We start from the raw sequence: 26,034 nt of genomic DNA on the forward strand, positions 1-26,034 counted from the left end.
TCCAAATACATTTACATTAAATATATTAACCTTTAGCTCACCTAATTTTTAAACAGCATATTAAAGTTATATTTGAGCTCAATCCATGAGCTTGAAAGAAAGCCCTACAGGCTTTCTATAGCTCATATTAAAGGTTAAAGTGATTCAAACATTTTTTTCCCCACAAAATATTGCCAAACATATAAATCTGTAGTGAAACTAAAGCTGAATTTCTAATGGGCACAGCAGGAAACATTTCCATTGGTACAAAAATGCAAAGACACTTTTAAAAAGAAGTTAATATATGTGGCATAAGATTTTTAAGCTTTCTTATATTGGAAAATGATCGCCATAGCAATGAAAAGAGAGGGGGAAAAAACCCACTCTAATCCAGGTTGAAGTTCATTCATCAAATAGTTCCAATTCCTTGGCATTTGTATGTTTCATTAAATACTGCAGCTGAAGAAAAAAACAACAATAACAGAATTCAAGCTGAACAGAAGGGCAATGAAAGCTATTTTTTTCTGTCATTTATCTGTAGGTTTCCAATAAATCTGGCACTATAAGAATCAGTCACTTATACTTGGGTATATAAGGCTGGTTTCTCTAAAATTGGGAATAAAATTATGGGAATAATTATTTTTTTTATTTTTTAAAGAAATCTATTCATTTTTTCTTAATGATTTATTTGGGGGGAGGGTTGGGGAGGACAGAAGGAGAGTGAGAATCTCCAGAGACTCCCCACTGAGCGTGAACCCCTATGCAGGGCTCAATCCCGTGACCCTGAGATCATGACCTAAGCCAAAATCAAAAATTGGTTGCTCAACTGGCTGAACCCAGGAACCCCTAAACTTAAGAGTAATGAGTAAACATCTATTACTACCACTCCTGGGACAGCTCCAATGAATTAAACTCCAAAAGACTGGAGGTGCTCTGGCCACTGCCCAGTGTAATGGAAGAGCATTCCTGTTTCTCAGGACTTGAATGCTCCCTGCAGCATAGAAACCACCCAAACATCTGCTGGGATGAATGTGAAACTACGGGAGCTGCCTTTTCTGAGAAAAGAAAATATGAAAGAAAAAAAAATCTTCCTCTATCTGGCAGCTTCTAATGAAAAGGAAATCATGAAATAATGAATTGGACATAAAAGCATTTTATTTAGTCTGATGCTGTGCTGCACTAAGTCTTAGCCTGACAAGCTAAGGGAGCTGAATTTATGCTTCAGTAAGCTAAAGAAAGAGGTTTTTTGTTGTTAAATTTAAAGATCTCAAGTGAGGCAATGTGGCACACGGATTAGGAGCAGAGCCTCTAGGACCCTACTGGCCTGAGCTAGTGACCAGCTCATTGTTTGCTCCCCTGCCCCCCGCTCCCATCCTGTGCCTCAGTTCCTCCTTTGGGTGGGATGGTAACAGAGTGCCCCACTAGGGTGTCATGAGAACCAAATGGTGAGAATACTTGAAAATGTCCTGCTACATAGAATATTTTACAACCATACTCATTACGGAAGCTAAACAGAAATGATGCCATGGATCTGAACTAGTATTATTTTTTAAGTGCCTCAGGTGGCTCTGATGTGCAGGCAGGATGAAGGCTAGCCTAGTGGTTAAGAGCATAGGCATATTACCTGGGTTCAAACCTGAGCTCTGCCACTCACAAGCTGCAAAACCTCAGGCATGTCTAAAACTTGTTGTACTCACTTCATAGAGTGGTCCTTAGAAGAGTGTCTGGAACATGAAGAATGACTGATAACTATTAGTCGTTACTGCTGACATCAACATCATCATCATCACCACCACCACCAGTCCAGGACAAGCCTGGCTTGAGGTACCTCTGAGCCTTCACAATGGATATTGAAGTTGGAAAAGCAGTTTTGCCTGGTGGAACATCAGCGCTAAGCTGGTTGCCTCTCCCAGGAGGCCTGACATAGATCCTGCCAGTTCCCATGGATCTCATGCTTTCAAAGATCCCAAAGATGGTCTTCCCATCCCAGGGCAGGTCTACCCAGGTGCGGGTGGCAGTAACTATGAAGGGCTGCACACCACCCCAGCAAGAAAACACAAGACACCAAGCAACCAACCATACCAACCACCTACCCACACCAACACAGTCCTCCCTTTGTACATATGAACAGGATAACCAACCACCTGAGTAAAACAAATTTCCTGAAAAGCTAGATGAATAAAGAGGCCAACTGACCTGTGGGGGGAAGTGAGAATACAGAGGAGTGAGGAGACCTGACAAAATTCTAATTAATACTCCTGAAGGAGACCGCACCCATACAATAAGTGCTTCATGAACTGTGAGCATATTGCTATGAAAAAGAAGCAATTAGAGAACAAGAGAATTCTCTGAAAATAACATCCTGTCAAAATGAAACATTTAGCAAAAGGGTCAAATAGCAGAATGAAGATGGCTGAGGTCCAAATTAGTTATCCAGAAATAAAACAAAAGAAATAACCCAGGAAGTAAGAAAGAAAAAGAAAAATACTAAAACATGTTAAGAATTATTTGACATCAATTTAGCAGGTAGAATATCCTTCTACCAACTCCAAGTAGGATAAATTCTAGAAGGCAGAGAAATATGAGAAGCGATATAATCAAAAACTTGATGGAAGAAATTTCCCCAGAAAATTTCTCTTAAATATCCAATAGACTAACCAGATCCAGAACAATAGGTCTCTATGGTGTGTTGTAGCCAGATATAAGATCAACACACATTATCATCTTTCTGGAAATTATAACCGAAAATATATCCCCATCTCTCAAAAATAAAGATATTACTTGTCCAGAGTATATAAAAGCAATGTAAATGTAGTCACAACCAAAATCAAAGCATTATCAGTATAAAACTCCATGAAGTGATTCAAAAGTTTTCTTAAGAGAAAATACACGTAAGTACCAAATTTTATGAAAAAATAAGAGTGACTCACTTTAAAGTTTCACTAATTAAAATATTGTACTGGCTTAATATGGATCAATAAAAAAATTTAAAAATGGACCAATAGACTCACGAAACAGAATAGAGATTAATAAACAGACCCATGTCCAGAAAAGTAGGAAGGAGAGGGACACTTCACATGTGAGGAGCAATAGTAAACATTCAAAAATTGCTGCTGGAGAAATAAGTATTCATTTGGAAAAAGTAAAGTTAGAGCTTTACGTTTCATACCATATTTAAAAGTAAGTTTGGGATCAATTACCTAAACATAAAAAGAAAACTATAAATGTTTTGGAAATACACAGGAAAATAATTTCAGAATTGTGGGGCAAGAACAATCTTTTAAAGTAAGGAACCCTAGACACCATATAAGAAAATAAGAACAACAAAGTTTACAAGATAAAAAGCTAACAATTCTATATTTTTTTAAAAAGACACTTCATTAAAACTAAAAATGGAAAGACAAACAACAGACTGGCATAAAATATTAGCCATTTAGAGCAGAAAAGAATTACTATATGAAGAAATCCCACATACCAAGGAACCAGTCTTAGAGAAAATAGACAAAACAAATGAACAGCATTTCACAGAAGAAATTCAAATGAGTAATAAAATCTTACTATTTGTTTTCTTTATGTCTCATCTATGCTCTGTTCCCCCCCCCCCTTTTTTTTTCTGCCTTCTTTTGGATAATTGGGTATTTTGCATGACCCCACTGTATTTCCTTTGTTGGCTTATTAGCCAGCTCTTCATTTTTTCTTTTTATTTTAGTGGTTGCTTTAGAGTTTATAGTATATATTTTAGGATATAGCACCTTGCCTTCAAGTGACAGACTTCTTCACATATCTTTTAAGAGCCTTACATTGCATACCTCTCCCTCACCTTTACACTATTTTCTTCATACATATGTTAAAAATCCCACAAAATGCTGGTGTGTTTTTCTTCACATTTCCTGTCTTATGTGTGCATTGAGTTTCTCAGATCTCTGGGTTTATAGATTTCATCCAATTTTCAAAATAAAATTGGCTATTATTTTTTTTTGAACTGAGATTCAACTGACACATAAAAGTGTATATATATATATATATATATATATATATAAATTTTTTTTTAAGATTTATTTATTTCAGAGAGAGAAGTGAGCGAGCAAGCAAGAGAGAGAGAGAGAGAAGAGAGATCACAAGGGTCGGGGGAGTAGCAGAAGGAGACAGAAACCCAAGTTGACTCCACACTGAGCACAGAGCCGGACTCAGGGCTCAATTTCATGACTCATGAGATCAAGACCTGAGCCCAAACCAAGAGTCAAACACTTAACACATTGCACTACCCAGGCACCCCAACATATAATATTATATTAGTTTCAGATGTACATTATCCTCAAAATCCTCAATCCTCAATATCCTCAAAATGATCACCACAATAAGTCTACTTAGTGTCCATCACTACACCTTGTCACAAAATATTTTTCTTGTGATAAGAACTTTTAAGATCTACTCTCTTATTTTTTAATATTTTTTCTATTCATCCCCATTTCTTTAGGGACCCCCATTCCACATAGAGGCTTCTTGAAATTCTCCCCATTAACTCATAACTCATTAATGCTCTGTTCATTTTTTTAATTTTATTTTTTATAAACATATAATATATTTTTATCCCCAGGGGTACAGGTCTGTGAATCGCCAGGTTTACACACTTCACAGCACTCACCATAATACTCTGTTCATTTTTCACAATTTTTTTTCCTCCATGTTCTACCTTTGGATAACTTCTATTGCAATGTCTTGAGTTCACTAATCTTCTCTTCTCTTATATTCTTTTAGATTTATTTATTTGAGGGGGGCAGAGACTCTAAAGCAGACTCACCACTGAGCATGAAGCCCAATGCAGCCCATGACCCTGAAATGACTTGAGACTAAACCAAGCGTCAGATGCTTAATTGATGAAGGCACCCAGACACCCCTCTTCTTTCTTACTGCATCTGCCATTAATCTCATCCAGCGAATCTTTTCTCTCTTATATTGAATTTTTCATTACTCAGAGTTCAAACAGGTATTTTTTAATACCTTCTTGTCTCTAGTTAATTTTTTGAACATCTGGAATACAGTTATAACTGTTTTAATGTCCCTTCTGTCTGCTGTCTGCTATTTCTAACATGTGGGTATGTTTTATATCAATTTAAATTTATTTCTTTTTCTCATTTCAGATTGTATTTTCTTGCTTCTTGGCATGCCTAGTAATCTTTGATTGGATGCCAGACATTGGGATTATTATCTTGGTGGTGCTAGATATTTTTGTACTCCTATGAACATTCTTGAACTTCATCCTAGGACATAATTAAATTAGTTGGAAGTGGTTTGATTCCTTTGGATCTTGCTTTTAAGATTTATCACAGAGCTTGTTGAAGCAGCACATATATTAAGATTTGTCATAAAGGACTGGAGTGACATGTACTCTGGGGTTAATTATTCCCCATTACTGAGGCAAGATTCTTCTAAAAGTATTCTACTCCCCTGTCTGAACAAATCACAAGATTTTCCAGTCAGGATGGTAGGAAAGCCCTGCTTTTTTGCCTGTACTATTCCCTCTAATCTACTCAGATGATTCTTTCCTGACCTCAGCTAGTTTTCTCATATGAAAAAGCTGATCAACATCAGCTGAATACTCACAGGAAATCCTTTGCAGACCTCCAGAACTCTGTTTGTGGAAGTCCCTTCTCTCTGGCACTTTTTCCTGTGAACTCTAGCCTCCTTGAAATCCCCAGACCTTCACCACCTTCTTCTTAACTCAGTGAGTGAGCCAGGCTCTTTCCATATTTCCCCTACCTGTGCTGCTGTCTGGAAACCCTCTTACAGTTGGAGGCTGGGGACATCCTTAGGACTTACTATTAATGGTGGAGGATCAAGGTAGAAGGAATATAGAGTAGAATCAGGCCAGATTTATTTCTATCTGCTAAGTGAAGATCCTAACATTCAATGTTTAGCTGGAGGAGTTTAAAAAAAAGTTTGTTCAGTTTGCTAACATATGAATCCAAAGGTGGGGTACTCTAAGAAATGAAGTTGAAATGCCAGACTTCCTTGGTATACCATAAGAGGAAGAGATCTAAAGGCTTAAGGAGACTGGAATAAGAATGCATTGATCCCATAAGACTTGCTCGCCTGTCCTGGAGGATCCAGGGAACTCACTTCTTACCACAACTATAAGAAATCTGTGAGAGGAACTCCAACATCCTTGAAGAGCTTTGTGGTACCTCTTCTCTGCAGGCCAAAAATTAGATTGGAAATATCTGTGCAACTGTCAAACTAGGCTCCCTAAATGCAATAAGGATTATGGGATTCCAGGGTGGCAGGGACCAAGTGACAGCACTAAGTCACCAAGGACCATGTGGGTATAGTTACTGAGTGGCAGTGGGGCCAAAGCAGTACTCAGAGGAGTCTGACTCACAGAGGTGCTTGCTGTTGGCTCCTAGAGGTTCTATTTGTTTGATTAAACCTTCACTGATACACATTCCCAACTTGGTTGATAAAAATTTTGCAATAAAAGTAAAGCAAAAGGCCAGACTCCTCAAATAAAAGTAAACCAAAAGCCAGGTTCCTCAAACAGTATAATATAAAATGTAAACAGTACTTCACTCAAATTTTTTTTAAATCATACTACCTGTGATTATGTCTGAGGCTAGTTCCATTATTGATAAATAAGCAATTGCAAGATGTTCCACTGAATCTTTCAAAAATTATTTAAATCAGAGCTATATAATTTTATTCCTAATTGCAATCCACCATAATATAGAACCTTTTATAGTTTAATGTAAGGAAAGCAATTATCTCAACCACAGGAGACACTTCTCAAACTATTATAAAAAACAGAAGAGGAGGAAGAGCTTCCAAAGTCATTCTGAGGCCAGCATTACCCAGACACAAAAACCAGACTAAGACACTACAAACAAAAAGAAAACTACAGGCTAATATTTCTGATGAACATAGATGCAAATATCCCCAACAAATAAAGCAAACAGAAGCCAACAATTTATTAAAAAATTATTTATCATAAAAATGTGAGATTTATTCCAGGGATGCAAAGGTGGTTCAATACTCACAAATCAATCAATGTGATATATTACATTAACAAGAGGATAAAAACCATATGGTGGTGGGTATTGTGGAGGACACGTATTGCATGGAGCACTGGGTGTGGTGCATAAACAATGAATTCTGGAACACTGAAAAGAAAAAATAAATAAAAATTTAAAAAAATTTTTATGGTCATCTCAAAAAAGAGCTGAAAAAGTACAACATCCATTCATGTTAAAAACTCTCAACAAGGGGCACCTGGGTGGCTCAGTGGGTTAAAGCCTCTGCTTTCGGCTCAGGTCATCATCCCAGGGTCCTGGGATGGAGCCCCACATCGGGCTCTCTGCTCAGCAGGGAGCCTGCTTCCGCACCCCCCACCCCCTGCCTCTCTGCCTGCCTCTCTGCCTACTTGTGATCTCTGTCAAACAAATGAATAAAATATAAAAAAGAAAAACTCTCAACAAAGTAGGTTTAGAGGGAACATACCTCAACATAGTAAAGACCTTATATGAAAAACCAACAGCTAACATCATACTCAATGGTGAAAAACTGAGAGCTTTCCCTTTAATGTCAGTAACAAGACAAGGATGTCCACTCTCACCACTCTTATTCAGCGAAGTACTAGAAGTCCTACCTGCCGCAATCAGACAAGAAAAAGAAATACATGACATCTAAATTAGTAAGGAAAAAGTAAAACTTTCACTCTTTGCAGATGACATGATATATATAGAAAACCCTAAAGACTCCACCAAAAAAACTACTAGAAGTGATAAATGAATTCGGTAAAGTTGTAGATACAAATTCAATATACGGAAATCTGTTGCATTTCTATATAACAATAAAGAAGTAGCAGAAAGAGAAATTAAGAAAACAAGCTCATTTATAACTGTACCAAAAATAATGAAATACCATAATCGAAGAGGTGAAAGACCTCTACTCTGAAAACTATAAAACACTGATAAAAGAAATTGAAGATGACACAATGGAACAGATGGAAAGCTATTCCATGCTCACAGATTAGAAAAACCAATATTGTCAAAATGTCCATACTACACAAAGCAATCTACAGATGTGATGCAATCTCTATCAGAATACCAACATTTTCACAGACCTACAACAAATAATCCTATAATTTGTATAGCATCTCCAAAGACCCCAAATAGCCAAAGAAATCCCGAGAAAGAAGAACAAAGCTGACATATCACAATCCCAGATTTTAAGATATACTACATAGCGGTAGTAATCAAAAGTAAAGCATGGTATGGCATAAAAATAAACAATTAGATCAATGGAACAGAATAGAGAGCCCAGAAATAAAACCATGATTATATGGCCAATTAATTTGTGACAAAGGAGATAAGAACATACAATGGGGAAAAGACAGTCCTGTCAACAAATAATGCTGGGAAAACTGCACAGCTATATACAGAAGTATGAAACTGGACCACTTTCTTATCCATACATGAAAATAAACTGAAAATAGATTAAAGACCTAAATATGAGACCTGAAACTATAAAACTCCTAGAAGAAATCATAGTAATTTCTTTGCCTTCAGCTACAGAAACATTTTTCTAGATATGTGTCTTCAGGCCATGAAACAAAAGCAAAATTAAACTATTGGGACTACATCAAAATGAAAAGCTTTTACATACTGAAGGAAACCATCAATAAAATGGCAAGGCAACCTACTGAATGGGAGAAGATATTTGCAAATAATATAACTGGTAAGGGGTTAATATTCAAAATATATAGAAGACATATACATACAATACCAAAAAAACAAATAATCTGATTTAAAAATAGGCAGAGGACCAGGGAATAGAATTTTTCCAAAGAAGATCGATCAACAGACACATGAAAAGATGCTAAACATCACTAATCATCAAGGAAATGCTAATCAAAATCACAATAAGAAAAAAAAAATCACAATGAGGTATCACCTTACACCCATCAAAATAGCTAGAACCAAAAAGACAAGGGATAACAAGTGTTGAGGAGGATATAGAGAAAAAGGAACCCCTGCATACTACTGGTAGGAATGTAAACTGGTGCAACCACTGTGGAAAACAGTATGGAAGTTCCTTAAAAAATTAAAAATACAATTACCATATGATCCAGTAATTCCACTACTGGGTATTCACCCAAAGGAAAAGACATATGCATCCCTGTGTTTATTGCAGCATTATTTACAATAGCCAAGATCTGGAATCTACCCAGTTGTCTGTCCACAAATGAATGGGTAAATAAAAAGGGGTAAATATACACAAAGGACTATTACTTGGCCATAAAGAAGGCTGAGATCTTGCCATTTGCAACATGGGTAGACCTAGAGAATATAACGCTAAGCAAAACAAGTCAGACTGAGAAAGACAAATAGCATATGATTTCAGTCATATGTGCCATTTAAGAAACAAACGAGCAAACAAAGGAAATAAGAGACAAAAAAACAAGACTCTTAACTGGTGGTCAGCAGAGGAGAGGTGGATGGGGGGTGGTTGAAATAGGTGATGGGGACTAAGAGTAAACTTACCATGATGAGCATTGAGTAATGAACACAATTGTTGAATCACTCTATTGTATATCTGAAATATTGTATCATATAATAATTATGAACTAATATAACAATATAACCTGAAACTATATAACTAATATAACTAATGTAAGTATATATTAACTACACTTCAATTAAAAAAGAAAAGAACCACATTAATGCAAAAATACATATTCTCTACTGAAATAGCTATCATCACTTTCCAGCATTATGAAAGGCTCTTATAAAATACCAGGGCAAAAAAGTCCCAGTATTTTTCTCCTCCTTTTCCCTCTGGCATCACATTCACTGGCCTGGAAGGGGCAACCTTCCTTCCCGTCCTCTCAGACAGCCTGCTGCCCCTTCTCCCTTGCTTTTTCCTAACACAGGCTCCCCACCAGTATACCAGTCACTCCAGGCAAAAAGGATACCGTTCCTCATCTCATTGTGTTTTATAAGATCGGACTGATGGAAAGAAAAGATATGTAGCAGAGATTAGGATATGACCCCACACACCAGCCCTTCAGAGGAAAGGCACTGCCAATAGACCAGTTACAGTACCAAAACCCTGCCTTCAGCATGCCCACGCATGGCTGTCCTCACTTGCCAGCCCCCGCAGGGCGTGGGGCATGGCGGTGCAGATCCTGGATTGGCAGGGCCCAACACTACCTCTTCCAGTGGCACCTGAGGGACAGACACCCTCCTTCAGAGAGGGCAACTCCCTCTGGGTGGGGGGAGGGGGAATTCTTCACGGGGACAGAGAGTGGTGGTGAGACTCCTGGAAATGAACCAAAACGGTCAGAGCGGCTCCTTCACTTTTATAGCTCCAGGAAGAAGGAAACACTATCATTAGGGTAGAGAGGATAGAAACAGGAGCTTGGGATAAAAGAATTCCTTAATTCTAGATTAATTCTAGATTGGGATAAAAGAATTCATTGATTCCTCAGTTCTAGCTGAGTCTAGAGTGAGTTTTTACTAACGAATCAAAAGGCTGTATTGTTGCAACTCATAAATTATTGAATGCTACATCTGAAACTAATGAGGTATTCTATGTTGGCTAATTGAATTTAAATAAAGAAGACTGTATTGTCCTGGTCAACACAGAAGAATGATCTCACGGTAGAGAGGAACAATTTTCTACCAAAATTCCCTCCCACCTCTTTACATAGTATGGAGCTGCTGCTGGGAAGTCCAGGAAGGGACTACCTTTTCCAGCTTCCTACCCGGCCCAAAAGGGCCATGTGACAGGCCCTCCACAGTGGTTTGACGTGTGAGCAATGAGGGTCACATTTAGGCCCATCCACATTGCCTTTTCCGTTCTACTGAAATGAAGTAAGAGTCCACAAGCCTAGGGAACGGTAGAGTCCCTTCTAGAAGGAAGCAACCAGGGTCTCTGGATCCCCTGTGATGGGGATCCATTCCACTGTCCGGAATGACCACTCTAGAATAAGCATGTCCTTTGGCTGAGCTTTTGGGTTTTTAACTCGTGCCATGTTAAGCCACTGACAGTCTGGGCTTTGTGACAGCACCTAGGGTCAGCCTAACCCACCCCCTTACCTCCCTAAGTAAAGAAAGCGGTCAGTTGAGCATGGGGAAGCCCTCCTCTCCTACCTGGGGCTTGGGTAGAAATAAATGAATGGGAGAAAGTGCTCACCACCGCCCCATTGTGGCTTTTCCTTATTTGGCTGCCAGCACAAGAGGCCTTCCTTGGCCTGTTTCATCAGGGCAGGTGAGAAGGAATGGAACAGGCTGGCCCCGTGTCCCCGAAGGGAGCCCAAAAGCACAGCCAAAGGGCATCGGCCCCACAGCTGGTATGTCCACCACCATTTCCCTCTGCACAGTGGAGTCAGCTCCTTGACACACTAGTTGTGATTTACTTTAAAATACTCCAACAAGGGGCTTGGATCAAATAAGACAGGCCAAGGTTGATATTTGCAGAAGACAGATGGGGGGTCTACAAGGATTCATTATACTAGCTTCTCTCTCAACGTGTGTGCATGTTTGATACTTTCTACATTAAAAAAAAAAAACAAACTTTTTTTTTTAAAGGAAATTTCTCAACAAGTCATAGGAGAAGAGGCTCACTGAATTAATGCCACTCTCTTCCCGATGCCTCCTCAGGATGCTGTGGTTACTCTCGGGAAGGGAAGGTGTTTACAACAGGCAGATTTGTGGGATTTTTTGCTTCCATTAATATTTAGTACATGTCATTATCTCCAAACCTAATCACTTAAAGAAGAGATTTTAAATAATTGATGCCTACAAAAGAGAAAAAAAGCCATGCCGTGTTTTTTCATTACCCATCAAAACCCAGAAAACCTCTTCGTCTGGCCCTGACACAGACACATAAATATATTAATGCACACCCTGAGAAAAACATGCATACAAATCAATAGACATGAATCTGCTCAGGCTACTTGCCCGATGGAAAAACCATCCCATTCTTTCCATCTCCCGTGTGGCCTGCTCCTCCCTGGCATGGGGCTGTGGCCATGGGAGAAGGGGTTCCAGCAACACCCCTGTGCCTTTGGAGCAAATAAACACCCTCCTCTGAAACACTGAGTTTCAGTCCCCAAAACACACACGCAGCTAACATTTCTTGAGCTCTGATAAAGGAGGGGCTGCCCGTGGGCTCATCTGCATGCATACACATGTGCACGAATATGTTTACACACCTAGAGAAAACGCTTGCACTGACACTTACTAAAATGTCTTTGTTCCCAGCACCCAAACAGAACAAATGAAGAGGACGCCCCATGAGCATCTCAGATGAGCACCGGACGGCTACTCTCCAAAGGACAGAAGGTAGGATACGCCCTGGTTGTTACCTAAGAGCCTCTCTGCATTGAGAGATTCCAGGTCTATCAAGGTCTCGGTCCCGCTTTCATTAAAGCAGCCAGAACTCTCTTTGCTGGTACGTTTAAAGTGCTAACAACCCCGCAGGCAGGGCCCTGCTCCCCGGACGCTGTGGAGACAGGTGCAGACTTACCACCAGCGAGAGAGGCCTCTTCCAGGAGACGACGCCAATGAGTCCTGACAGCAGCACCTGCAAGGACAAACGGTGCAGGAAGGTAAGACTCTTTGGAAACCTCTAATGGACCATCAACACAGTCCTGGCCATCTCAGCTTGAAAACGGACTACTTCTAGAATCCAGCCCATGTACAGGAGCAGGGGGACATGAAGCTTGCTGTCCACCTGGACGCTCACCCTGCAGCCACTGTGGGTGGCACATGGGCCTCTGAGACCACCAGGAACTCCTGAGAGATCACTTAGGCTCTGTATGGATGGGCCCAGGAACGGATGCACTTGCTGGAAGAGCACTTACTCCACTCTGTTCCTGTGAGTTTTTTGGCTTCGTGACTTAAAAATCACAGGGAGGACTACAAACCCTACTTTGGGGAAAGGCGGAGCTCCCCCCTTGCCAGTCACCCGGCTACTTTCCTTCTGAGCATGGGTGCCGGGCACAGCAGACCTGGCAGGCTCCCTTTCTCCTTTCCCACACTTGGTCCCCCAGACAGCTTCCCAAGTCACCAGGAGGCGGTGCCACTGGATGAGGTCCCCAGCTTCCCACATACTGGCCTACATGGCTCCAGGTCCCACCAAGCGAGTCCCCTCCAGGACCTCTTCTAGCAGCCACCTCCCCCCACCCTGGCTCCTCCATGTCTCCCTAACCCCATGAGGATCATTATGTCTTCTCTCTCAGGAGAACCACCCCTCAGCTCCTGGCCCACAATCCCTGAGGCACATGGTAGCCATGGATCCCTCCATTCCCAGGCTCCTTGGGATAGGCAGGGCCCAACAGATCACAGAGACACAACTGTTCCCTCCCCACTGAAATCTGGCTTCAGCCCTCACCACTTGCCCACACACTTCCCAAGGTCACCAGAGGGGTCGCTGAGTGCAACACACTAGTGCAGTGATCAGCTTGAAGACCTGAGGTTAACCCCATCCTTCTGTGGGAGGCTCATTCTCCACTAGGCTTTTTTTTTTTTTTTAATCATTTTTTAAATGTATTTTCAGCATAACAGTATTCATTGTTTTTGTACCACACCCAGTGCTCCACGCAATCCGTGCCCTCTCTAATACCTACCACCTGGTTCCCCCAACTTCCCATCCCCTCCACCTCTTCAAACCCCACTAAGCTTTGCTTCACTCCCCAGATGTCCTCCCTTCTCTGCTCCATCAGGTCCTCCCACCTCTCTTCCCTTCCCACTCCCTAAGACCTGTCCTCCAAGACTGCTGAATCTTATTCACACACAACACACAAAACAAACAAACAAAATGAACCAAAGAGCTCAACATGGCTCTGCTCCCCAGCATATCACATATATACTCTTTCTTCAATGCATGCATTTTGCAAACATACTCAATATCAACAAATAGTATTTACGAACACTTTCCCATCTCCCAAATCTCTCTTCATGATGCCACCCAGCTGCAACCTGTATGGAAATCCTTGATTACTGTTTTCCTATGTCTCTCTGAGCCCCAGTCCCTTGTTCTTCATCCACAAAGTCTATAACCTCTCTCTTCCTTTTTATACCCAAACCACTCTCCCTCTTGTCATCTCTCCTCCCACAATGGTACCCCTCGTCCTGATCTCTCAAATCTAAATCCTAGAGATGGCCCCAGCGCAGCTGGCACTGACCCTGCCTTCTCCTTAGGATATGATTTCCGAAGAGAGTCCTCTGTTTTCCCTTGAGGCAGCACCAGCCTGAACCAAATAAAGCCTGGGTAGAGGATGGGAAGGTACACTTCCCAGAAAACATATGTTTATACTCTGTCTTCTACTTCCCACTTCTACCATAAAAAATTTTACCTATTCTTTAAGACATAGCCCAATTCCTCCTTACTCAGGAAGGGCCTATGTATTCATGAGTACATGGGGCCCCACTAAATCCCTAAACTACCACCAGACCTCTCAAGCCATGTTTAATAAACTCAGACAGAACGCCTTGATCTTTTCTTCTAAGCGGAAGTTTATAAAACTATCAAATGTCTACAGTGGCCAAGTTGCTTATAACAGACATATTATTGGGAAACCCACAAACCTCCAGAGAACAGGCATTTATAAACACAAAGGAAGTTAGTTAATAATCATTTAACTTAGGCTACAGTAAAAATTCTTGACCTTCCTTGCCTCCATCCCACAGTTATCATTCCATGAATCCCCTCAAATAATTTTACCTCCAACAAATATGGACAGTTTGCTTTACTGAAGAAAATGTTACATTTCTAAGTATCATAGAGAACTCTAATTACAGATGGATCCAATTCTCCTACACAAAGGGAAAATATAAAACCATCAAACTCTGTGGCATGTAAATCTTCAGATAATCCCTGATGATCCATGGGCTTGTATAAAGCCTTCCCCTTTATATCAATATGATGGGCAATCACTCCTGTGATCCTACTCAGTGACACTTACAAAGATGTTGCCCCAGCAACACTTTGCAGCCTTTTAAGACCCTGGCCAGTTGACTCAGCTAGACCATGTCCAGACTCCTGACCTAGAGAAACTCTGAATGTTGCTGTGTCAAGCTATAAAATTTGTGGTATCTTGTGACATAGCAGTAGAAAACTATTTATTATGGACTAAATGTCCTTATGATGGACTAAATCCATATGATGAAGTCCTAACCCCCCAGTGTGATGGTATTTGGACATAAGTCCTTTAGGAGGTAATTAGGGTTAGATTATGTTATAAGGGGTACGGCCCTCATGATGGGATGGTGGCCTGACAGGATGAGAAAGATTTCTCTACTATCTCTCTCTCTCTCTCTCTCCCAACATGTGCACGCCATGGAAAGGCCACATGAGGACACTGAGAGGTTTCAACAGCCTGTAAGATAGGAAAGGGGCCCTCACCAGAACCCAACCCTGATCTCAGACTTCTGGCCTCCAGAACTGTGAGAAAATAAATTCCTATTAGTCAAGCCACCGAGTCTGTGATACTTTGTTACGGCCTCTCGAGCTTATTAATACACTAATGTTAATAAATGAAGAGCCCTTCAACGGACAAATGGATAAGGAAGATATGGTCCATATACACTATGGAGTATTATGCCACCATCAGAAAGGATGAATACCCAACTTTTGTAGCAACACGGACGGGACTGGAAGAGATTATGCTGAGTGAAATAAGTCAAGCAGAGAGTCTGTTATCATATGGTTTCACTTATTTGTGGAACATAACAAATAGCATGGAGGACATGGGGAGTTAGGAGAAGGGAGTTGGGGGAAATTGGAAGGGGAGGTGAACAATGAGAGACTATGGACTCTGAAAAACAATCTGAGGGTTTGAAGAGGTAGGGGGATGGGAGGTTGGGGGAACCAGGTGGTGGGTATTAGAGCACTGGGTGTGGTACAAAAACAATGAATACTGTTATGTTGAAAATAAATTAAAAAAATGATTAAAAAAGAAAAAAAATAATGAAGAGTGGAATATTATATTCTTGTTTTCAAACGTGCACTCTCTCTCCATGTCTCTTCAGAAGAAGCAGACTTCCCTGACCCCGGATCTAGAAAACCAGAACACCAGAGAACCAGAGGAGGCCTCCTCTGGTCCACTTGGCACCAGAGAAGAGAGGAGCATAGCTCCCCTCAGAAATGACCAGGTCTTAGTTTGAATTTTTTTTTTTTCTCAATTCCTACTACCGGTGACAATTATTGTTGCATGTTCTGCCACTCTGGTACTTCTGCAGGTTTATTTTGTACCACTTTGGTGAGGGACGGGGTCATTGAGCTAGTTAGCCGTGAAATTACTGCATCTCATGAAACCTTTGTCCCATTTAATTTACTGATATCGTTATTCAAAGTCCACAGTTTACACAGAATACGAAGAAATTGAAGAGGGTCAGAGAAGAGTAACATATAATTAAATAGCTGTGAAAGAAAAGCCAAAAAAGAATGTCAAAGGCGTGATATTTCTCAGAGAGAGAAGCTTAACTTTTTGAGCACCTGCAAGTTGTTAAAAGGACACCAACCCACTTTTTTTTCTCCACTTGCTGCCCAGCATAAATAAAGGCAAGTGATAATATTAAAAATGAGACAGAATTTCCTGCTGTTGAGGGCAATGAAAGGGGATAATAGACTGCCAGGAAGTAATGGCATCTTTAGAGCCAAAGGCCTTCCTGTTGGATTGGTACTGCTGTCTGAACACAGAGGCCTGGAAGAAATTAGCTCTTTAAATCCTGTCCTCTAAGACCGAAAAGTCCTTTCATTGTCCCAAATCAAGAATTTTCTTCTGAGCTGCTATTCTGGTTCAACGGCAAATGATAATGCAACATTTTAGGTAAGGAAGCGAGTCCTTCTAGAATGCAGACTTGAAAGCCAATTCAATTATTTCACAAAACATATGGCAGGATTGTCTAATAGCTAACGTGGCATCAATTAACCCCTAAGAAGCCAGGCTTCACCACTTTCTGGAGAAAGAACTATTGTTGCAAAAATGGGACAAATAATATTCTGAGCTTCCTGAAATGAATGAAGTCTACCGAGCCCACTTCCCCATGTTTTCCAGACTTCAGACCTGTGCTATGCAAAATGCTTCCTTCTCCTTCATGGAGTAGGGGAACCTCCTACTTATTCCAACTTTCATTTTCTTTTCTTTCTGGGTCGTTTTCTGTGTCTGGGTCTCCCTGAGGCCACATGGCAGGGCTGACTCCATTATGCCTTCTGTGTCCATCTGTGTCCATCTCAGCTCCCTTCTGAGATAAATACATGCCTTCCCATCTACCCCATCTCCATGGCTTCTACCTCCTTCTCTCAGAACAACCCCAAACCCACCATCTCTCTCCCAACCATTCACTCCCACCTGCAGTCCTGACTTTCTCCATACCACTTTCCGTTGGAGGCTTCATCAATACATCAAACTAAAAACGTCCACAAGGAACACCACTCTCCTTCCCAGTCTACTTCCTCCATGATAGAAAAGAAATCTGTATCTTTCATTCTCTCAATGTATAAAAGCAAAACTAGACATTGATGGGAAAGATAGCCCGATCAAAGAAAAAAGGAAACTGTTGTAAGATAATGCAAATAACCCATGAGTCGAAAGAAAACCGAAGCAAAATACAACACAGTCTGTTCTGCAGTGAATTTTTTTTTGATGCAAATTACTTCATATATGCTTGGAACCCATTCATCCTGGTCCTGCCTGGTGTAATGCAGCCTCCACCAGGGCTATTTACTCAAAACCTGCAACTGGACTTTGTTATTTAATGAGTTAATAAAGCAGCATTTGTATTTTTATAATACATTTCTAAAATATTTGGATTTTAAAAGATTTCAAAATAATTGGTTTCCTCTATAATGCTATCTATTTCATTTTATGCATTAGAAAGACTTATTCTGAGATGGGCTCCCCAGGCTTCCCTAAGCTGCTATGAACCCTTGACGTAGAGGTTCCTTTAGTGCAGATATTTTAGTTGTCAATTCCATTTTTTTTTTTTTAATCTGGGAATGTCTTACTTCACCTTCATGCTTGAAAAGTAGTTTTGCTGGGTACAGGGTTCTAGGTTGATGGTTTCTCCTCTCAATAGGTTGAAAACAGTATTCCACCATCAACTGGTTCCCGCCGTGGCCATCAGGAAGTTGGCTGTCCTTTTAACTGTTGTTCCCTGAGGCAGGAAGCTGTGCTTACCCTTTTTTATTCTTTTGTTGTTGTTGTAAAAGAATTTATTTATTTATTTGAGAGTGAGTGAGATCATGAGAGGGGAGAAGGTCAGAGGGAGAAGCAGACTCCCCACGGAGTTGGGAGCCCAATGTGCGACTAGATCCTGGGACTCCCTGGATCATGACCTGAGCCAAAGGCAGTGTCTTAACCAACTGAGCCATGCAGCTGCCCTTTTATTGCTTTTTTTTAAGATTTTTTTTTTTTTTTTTAAGTTTCAGAGAGAGAGTGAGCAAGAGAGAAAGTACAAGCAGGGGCCAGGATGGTAGGGGAAGCATGCTTCCCACTGAGGAGGGAGCCTGATGTGGGGCTTAATCCCAGGGATCATGACCTGAGCCAAAGGCAGGTGCTTAACCAAATGAGCCACCCAGGCACCCCTGTCCTTACTGTTTAAGGCCTTTTAAAACCATCTCCTTGCCTTTAGTGTTCTGAGGTTTTTGCGTATTATGTCTAGGTGTGGATTTCTTTTTATGTATCCTTTTTGGCATGTACTATGCTTCTGACATGATGAATTTACATTTTTCATTAGTTCTGGAAATTGCATAGCCAATATCTCTTCAAATATTGTCTCTCTGACATTCTCTCCATCAGGGACTCTGGCAATCTCACGCTAATCCTTCCTATTCCATCCTCCGAATCTCTTAGTTCTGCTTTCACATATTCCACACACATGTCCTTCCGTATTTCATTCTGAAAAACTTCCTTATGTTTACCTTCCAGGTGACTAATTTTCCCTGAACTATGTTTAACCAGCTGTTGAACATCTGCATTTATTTAGAGAATTTAAACGATTATATTTTATGTATTTATAAGTTCTGCTTTTATCTTTTCCCAAATATGGTGATTTGTTTCAGACAGTCTCTTACTGCATGCTCATCTGTACAATTGCTTAAAATATTTCATATGCAGATGCTCTTATGTCCAAGATGTGCAGTGAACATTAGGTATCTAAGCCTGTTGCTTGCTGTTTCTGTTGACACTCACTTACTGCAGCGTCCTTCCTTTGATGTTTGTAGGCTGGGGAGTCTTGTGAACACATTGCTTGCTCTTAATTAGTGAGGTTCTGTGGACCCCAAATAGAGAAATTTTCCCTAAGACAGGTATACTTCTGCCAGTAACCAGGAAGAACCCGAGCTCTAGAAATGCTGTGATCTCCAAGGGGCTCAGCTCATGGCTCAATCTGGAAATCTCAGTCTGAGCCCTCCCCACCCCATCTCACTGCACAGTATACATTCATGCCTAGGCACCTGTCTGCTCCAGCCGTGTACTACTCTGACCCTCCTCCCTGCCTCTCAGATTCCAGCTGCCTGCCACTCTGGCCTTGGGTCATTGTGTGGAGTTTGTTTGGGGGTGGGGTGGTGGACCCCAGAGATCTGCAATGCCTCCAGGTGCATGCCCTTTGTCTAGGATCAGGGTGGCAGCAGATTCAATGTCTGGTGAGGGCTCATTTCCTGGTTCACAGATGGCCATCTTCTCACATGTCCTCACATCATGGGTCTCTCTTATAAAGGCAATAATCCCATTCATGAGGGTTCCATTCTTGTGACCTAATCACCTCCCACTGGCTCCACCTCCAAATACCATCACACTGGGGATAAGGATTTGACATGTGAATTTTAGGGAGACACAAACATTCAGTCTATAACAATCAGGATATCATAGATGGTTTTCTAGGAAAATATGTTACTACAATTGAGTCCCCTTAAAATCAAAAAACTAAATGTACCTATAAACACCAATAAATTGGGAAAGTGGTCAAATACCCACAGGCAAATTCTTCAAAAGCTTCAAAATATAGAGATTTCCAACACAATTTAATTTTTTTTCCGAGCACAGAGGGAAAAAAACAAGGAAACTTTCCAAATTCTTTTTACAAAGGTCAGCCTAACTGTTACAAGTAAAATATCGCAAGAAGAAAAAACAGGCCAATTTTACTTATAAGCAGAGGTATACAATTTTTAAATAAAATGTTAGAAAATAGACTTCGGTGGTACATTTAGAAGAATAAAGAGTAAGGCAGGGGGTTCACATCAGGAATGAAAAGATGGATCAGTAAGAGGAAACACAGTAATAAAATTAATCATATTAATATGACAAAAATGAAAAATGTCATTCAGTAGATATATAAAAGGCATTTGATAAAATTCAATCACTATTTTTTATGAAAAATAAATCTTAGTTTAATACAACAAAATAAAGATGCCCCAAATTTCCACCTATATTTAAAACTAATCTGGAAAATACCAGTGTGGTGTGCAGAATTATGTGATGTTTCCCAATAATTGCTCCCCCCCACTGGTTGTATATTGCCTACAGAATCCCCTCTTCTTGAGAGTGGGTGGGATTGTGACTATGATGAATTTCAGTCCTGCGGTTAGTTTACACTCTATGACAAAGGCAAAAGGATTTTGCAGTACACTCAGGTCCCAAATAAGTTTGGTTTTGAGTTCATCAAAAGGAAGGTTCTCCTGGGTGGGCCTGGCCTCATCAGGCAAACCCTTTGGGTCTGGACTCTCTGTAAAGCCAAAAATTTGAAGCACTAGGGAGAGTCTGCTGCTGCCTGAAGAAGTAAGCTGCTGTGTTTTGAGAGGGACTCTAACAGCTGGATCCTCTACAGCTGACACCTGGCAAGAAAATGGGGATCTCAGTCATACAACCATACAAATAAACACTGCCAATAACCTGAGGGACTATGGAAATGGATCTTTCTCACCTCAAGCCTCTGGGTGAAAATGCATCTGGCCTCACTTTGATTTTAGCCTTCAGACTCAGCAGAAAGCCCAAATGTTCCAGGCTCCAGACCCATGGAAACTGCAAGATAATGTATCTGTGTTGTTTTAAGCCATGGTGCTTGTGGTAATTTGTTATATAGCAATAGAGAACTAATACAACTAGCTAATAAAACCAAAGAAGAAAGAAAAGTTAAAAATTTGTGAAGAGGGGGCAAATGATTACTACTTGAAATGATACACTTATCTCAAATACTGAAGGAAACTGATAAAAAAAGAATAACAAAGTAATTACAAGCATTCAGTAAATCAAATGGTTAGAAAATTAATATATTTAAAAATCATGATACTAGTTATATTTAGTAAACACTGACTTATGACATATACCTACTAAGGTTTTATACTTTAACTCTTTGTATCTTGACAACTGTAAAAGGCATGTATGATTTTTGCATCCCACTGCACAGAGGAGAAAATTAAAGCACTTGCCCACATTACAGTATTAGGATATAAGCTCATAAAGTATGGAAAAAAAATAGCTTTCCTATATACATGCAAGCAAAGACGGGTTAGAAAATGAATAAAATTAAATATTCCACTTATAACACTTCCATTTATAACAAAAAATTCCATTTATAACAAAAAGGTAGAATGACTTAGAACACAGAGACTAATATGAAATGAGCAACAACAATATCAAGAAAATCTTGAACATCTAATGAGAACATAAAACTCCTCATATTAGATGCAAAAAAAAAAAATCCTTTTCTCAGGGCGCCTGGGTGGCTCAGTGGGTTAAAGCCTCTACCTTCAGCTCAGGTCATGATCCCAGGTTCCTGGGATTGAGCCCCGCATCGGGCTCTCTGCTCAGCAGGGAACCTGCTTCCCCCCATCTCTGCCTGCCTCTCTGCCTACTTGCAATCTCTGTCTGTCAAATAAATTTAAAAAATCTTTTTAAAAAATCCTTTTTTCAAAGTGAAGAACCAAAGAATGCATGAAGTTCCTTGAAATTCTAATGAAAATACTATTAAGAAGAAAAAAAATCAATTCCATAAAAAGCATTAGGACAATGAGTGAACCACTTGGAAAGAAAGCAAACTTATTTTCTACCTTATTCTTTATACCCAAATAAATTTAAGTGTAATCAAAGGGTAAACCAAGAATTAAAATCTGATAGTCCTAGAGGAACATGCAAGCATTTTTTAAAACAATCTTGAGAGGAAATCAGTGTTGGAGGCACGACATGGAATCAAGAGTCCTAATAAAAAAAGATTAATACGTTTTAAACGTTTGTTTAAAAAACAAAACCTGTGGTTAGGTTACACTATATGACAAAGATGAAAGGGGTAGACTAGATCTTTGCTCTTAATCCCAGGGCCTCCCCATATGACAAGTACAAGTCCATGCTTCTGACAAGTAACATGGAAGCCTCCCAAGACAGTTCTTAGAGTCCCCATCCTCAGCCGATGTTGGGCTTGACCATGAGACTTGCTTGGCCACACTGGGTAGAGGTGGCCCTCACCCTCAAGACCTCCAGGGCATCTCATGATGCCACCCAACAACACAAATTGCCTGTCATCCTCTGTGTACCTGCCCCTCGAGCCAGTGGACTGGACTCAGACAGCCATGGCCCCTTCAGCCTGGGCCCCAGAACGGATAGATGGCACAGACCCAAACCCAACCAAGCCTTCATCCAAGGTGGGGCCACCTCAGCTCTCCAGAGCAGAAGACGAAGACTGGCTGCTGACAGCCACTGAGGTTTGGAGAGGTTTCTTTATGCAGCCTTATCATGGCCAGAGCCAACAGACATATGTGTGATTTAAAAAGAACATAAAATGGAAAACCAATTCTAAAGAGGAAAAATACTTATAATACACACAACAAACAAAAGTTTTATTGTCTTAACTTACAAAGAGCTCCTATCAATTAATAAGTAAAGGGAACCACTCAACAGAAAAATATGGGGAAGGATGTTCACATTGTTAATGGATGGCAAACATATAAAATGATGTTTCAACCTACTCCAGTTTTTTCTTAAAACAAGCCAAATCAACATGACAAATATTTTGTATTAGGCTGCCAACTTTTTGGTGAAGTGGCAAGGACAGAGGAGAAAAAAGTTCCTCTTTAATATGATTGGTGTTGGCATAAAATGATGTAGCCTTCTTTGGGAGCAATTTCATAAAACCCTCAAAATAGGAAAGGCACATACTTCTACTGAATGATTTCACTACCGGGAACGTCACCTATGGAAACAGTACCGGAGGTACGCCAAGTCACTTGCACAAGGATATTTACCGCAAAAACCTATAACAAGTGGCTAAAAATAAAGGGCTAGTTAAATAAACTTTGATATTTACATGTAACACGAATATATGCTTTATGAAATTTGAGGCGGATCTATTTATGCTGATGTGGAACAATGTCCAACACAAACAAATGACAAACAAGACACAGCCTAGTGTGCAGAGCATGATCCTGTTTGCATAAATAGAGACAAATGGATGGATGCTGGAATCACACCTAAACGTTTTTCCCTGGAAGGACACAAGAAATTCAACAGTGGGAAACTGGATGAGGGAGGAAGGGAAGGGACACTTGCTATTAAATGTGTAACTTTCTGAAATACCAGCCTTTAATCTGTGCACGTATTATGGCATGAATATTTTAAACTAGGCATACCACTGGAGCTGGTAATTCCACTCCTAAGAATTCCAGGTATTAATCAAAGTGTTCTTTATAATTTTGCAAATGGGAAATGACCTGAATGTTTAGCAAGAGAGAAGTGCTTATATATACTGGGTCTTTCCCAGCTGCTGCCATTAAATCATGTTGCATTAGAATATTTAGTACTGCATGGAATGCTCACACCACATAAAAGGGAAAAAAGAAGCAAAGAAAAAGCAGGCTATGAAATGGTTTGGAGGAGGGATAATTTCCCTCATATTAAGTAAATAAATACAAATGCCAACACACAACAAAATACATAAGGAAACCCGCAACAAATCCCAAAGACAGCCACAAATCCTCTCTGGAGAGTGGGACTTTGGTTTCCTCCTTGTACTTTTCAAGTTCCCATGTTTTGTGGGTAATAGAGAAAACATTTTATTGAAACACAGGCTAACAACAGCTGGTTCTGCCTTCTGAGGGAGGTGGGTATACCCAAGGAAGGGAGACATAATTCCTTCTAATGCTCCCTTCCACGGTGGGAGATGTGGATGGGGCCAAACAAATTTCAGATTTGCACTGACAGGCCTTTTGCTTCAGAACACATGTCGATGGTTTCTGGAGACTTACAGCCTGAGAACTAAGTAAAGACGTGGGAAATCAGAATCCCAAGCACTGTGATGAGAGTCCAGAAGGTGGTAGGCATCCAAGGTGTCTATGGGGAAGGCCCGGCCTGCCAGGAAACCTGCCAGCCATGTGGCCATGGGCAATTCCATGTAGGCTATTATTCTTTGATGGAGAATAATAAGAATTTAAGATATAAAAGCAAGTTTCAAAAATCAATTCCAACTAGAACCCAAATGTATGTAGGAGCCTCCTGTCCCTCTCCTGCCCGCACCCAACATGGGGAAGAAACTATGAAGTATGCAGGTATATTGCCTGTTTGGAAAAGAAAATTAGGCAAACCCATGTGCAAATCATTTTGAGTCTCTTCTTTTAGAAGTCTCCTCTTTGCACAACAATAAAAACAATGTATTTGTTGATACAGAACATTAATTCCATTAAAATCACATTACATGTAATGAAAAGCTATCAGAGTATAATTATGCTAGTGAATTCACAGACCCACATCAACTTTTAAGTCCACTGGAATTACAATAGGAAGTGAACCTTCCTGGTAGACAAATTGCCCCTTCATTTCCAAATGACTATGAATAAAAGCCTACTGTACTGATGTTATAAATGACACACCATTTCCGAAAACTCCCAAATCTAGGACTGTTCCTTAAAGGTGTCTTTGCCTGGGTTTTCCCAGAGCCATCCTGTTCTTGGGGCCAAAGGCTATGCTCCTGAACCCTGAGTCTTCTGAGTTAATCTTGCTCCATGGCACACTCCCTTCTCAGAATTCCTGCCCCTTGAGCCCATGGATTGGACCCTGCAGGTGCCCTAAATTCCTATACATTCACAGTGACCCCTTGGAGTATCCTCTGAGTTCAGACCAGGGCCAGATGCTCCCGCCTGCCCAGGTGTCCTTCCATCCTGGCACAAGCCCTGGTCTTCAGGCCACACGTACATACTTGGGTGCAGAGCAAGTCTTCTATCTGGAACTTAATGAGATACCTGGAGGAGAGAGAGGGGTGGGAGAACAGGGGAGGCAGGGGGACATGCAGTGAGAGGGTACCAGGAAAACTTCTGCACTGCTAGGCATTCCATGGGAGTGAGGACCATCATAACTCCATGGCCATCCCGTTGCAGTGGCTCTCTCTGGGATTCCACTTTGGCCTGACCTTTGTTCATGGTCTATGACCATTCACAAGTTCAGATCCTATGAGGACCCCCAAACAGAGCCTGGGAAGCCTGGATGACAATGCCGTGCTGGTAACATGCAGGGAATCTCCCCCCAAGTGGCCCTGAATGGATCCAGTGGCCTCCCCCAAGAGCGGGATGGTAGGGGCCTGCACCCCTGTAACTAACAGCTGCGCTCTATTCTCTAGTCCTGTTCCCCTTTCCTTGTAACTGGTTCCTGCAGCCACCCCTTCTCTGGAACACCCCCACCAATCTCCTCAGCCCTTTTCCCCTCCACCTGTGATCTGTCCTGGGAGAGCTCATACCAGCTGCTGAGTTCACGCCAGCCCTTCTCCCAGCCTCTCTGCCTTCCAGGCCCTGTGTACACCCAGAGGCACCATGGGAATTTGCTGGACCCCTCATCGGCATGTCTGACTCAATAGTGCCAACCATGCCATCATGACTCCACCCCCACTGGGACATTCTCTACCCCCGTCAGAGGCCTGCCATTCACACAGGTGTGCCTGTGTTACCCCACTTCCTTCCCTGACATCTGCTTATGCTCAAACCCCATCCAAAGCAGGGACCTCCCACCACAGAGCTCACACTGGATGTGCCCCCCTACCCATCCCTCCATCCACACGTGGTCACCTGTCACTTTGC

At 41.0% G+C, this 26,034-nt stretch overlaps 1 protein-coding gene across 5 annotated transcripts in view; it reads right to left on the minus strand.

Moving 5' to 3' along the window:
* The window catches only part of FAM189A1 (family with sequence similarity 189 member A1), a 489,776-nt gene that overhangs the window by 272,462 nt on the left and 191,280 nt on the right, over positions 1-26,034 (minus strand). For 4 of the 5 annotated variants that reach the window (XM_032835968.1, XM_032835967.1, XM_032835965.1 and 1 more), the window contains exon 2: positions 12,505-12,561. The exons of the other annotated variant lie outside the window; for it this stretch is intronic. In XM_032835968.1, the coding sequence (XP_032691859.1) occupies positions 12,505-12,561 (57 nt within the window). The remainder of the gene's footprint in view (positions 1-12,504; positions 12,562-26,034) is intronic. 5 annotated transcript variants of the gene reach the window in all.

Source organism: Lontra canadensis, unplaced genomic scaffold, assembly GCF_010015895.1.
Source record: "Lontra canadensis isolate GAN:19392208 unplaced genomic scaffold, GSC_riverotter_1.0 scaffold89, whole genome shotgun sequence".
NCBI classification, from domain to species: Eukaryota; Metazoa; Chordata; class Mammalia; order Carnivora; family Mustelidae; genus Lontra; species Lontra canadensis.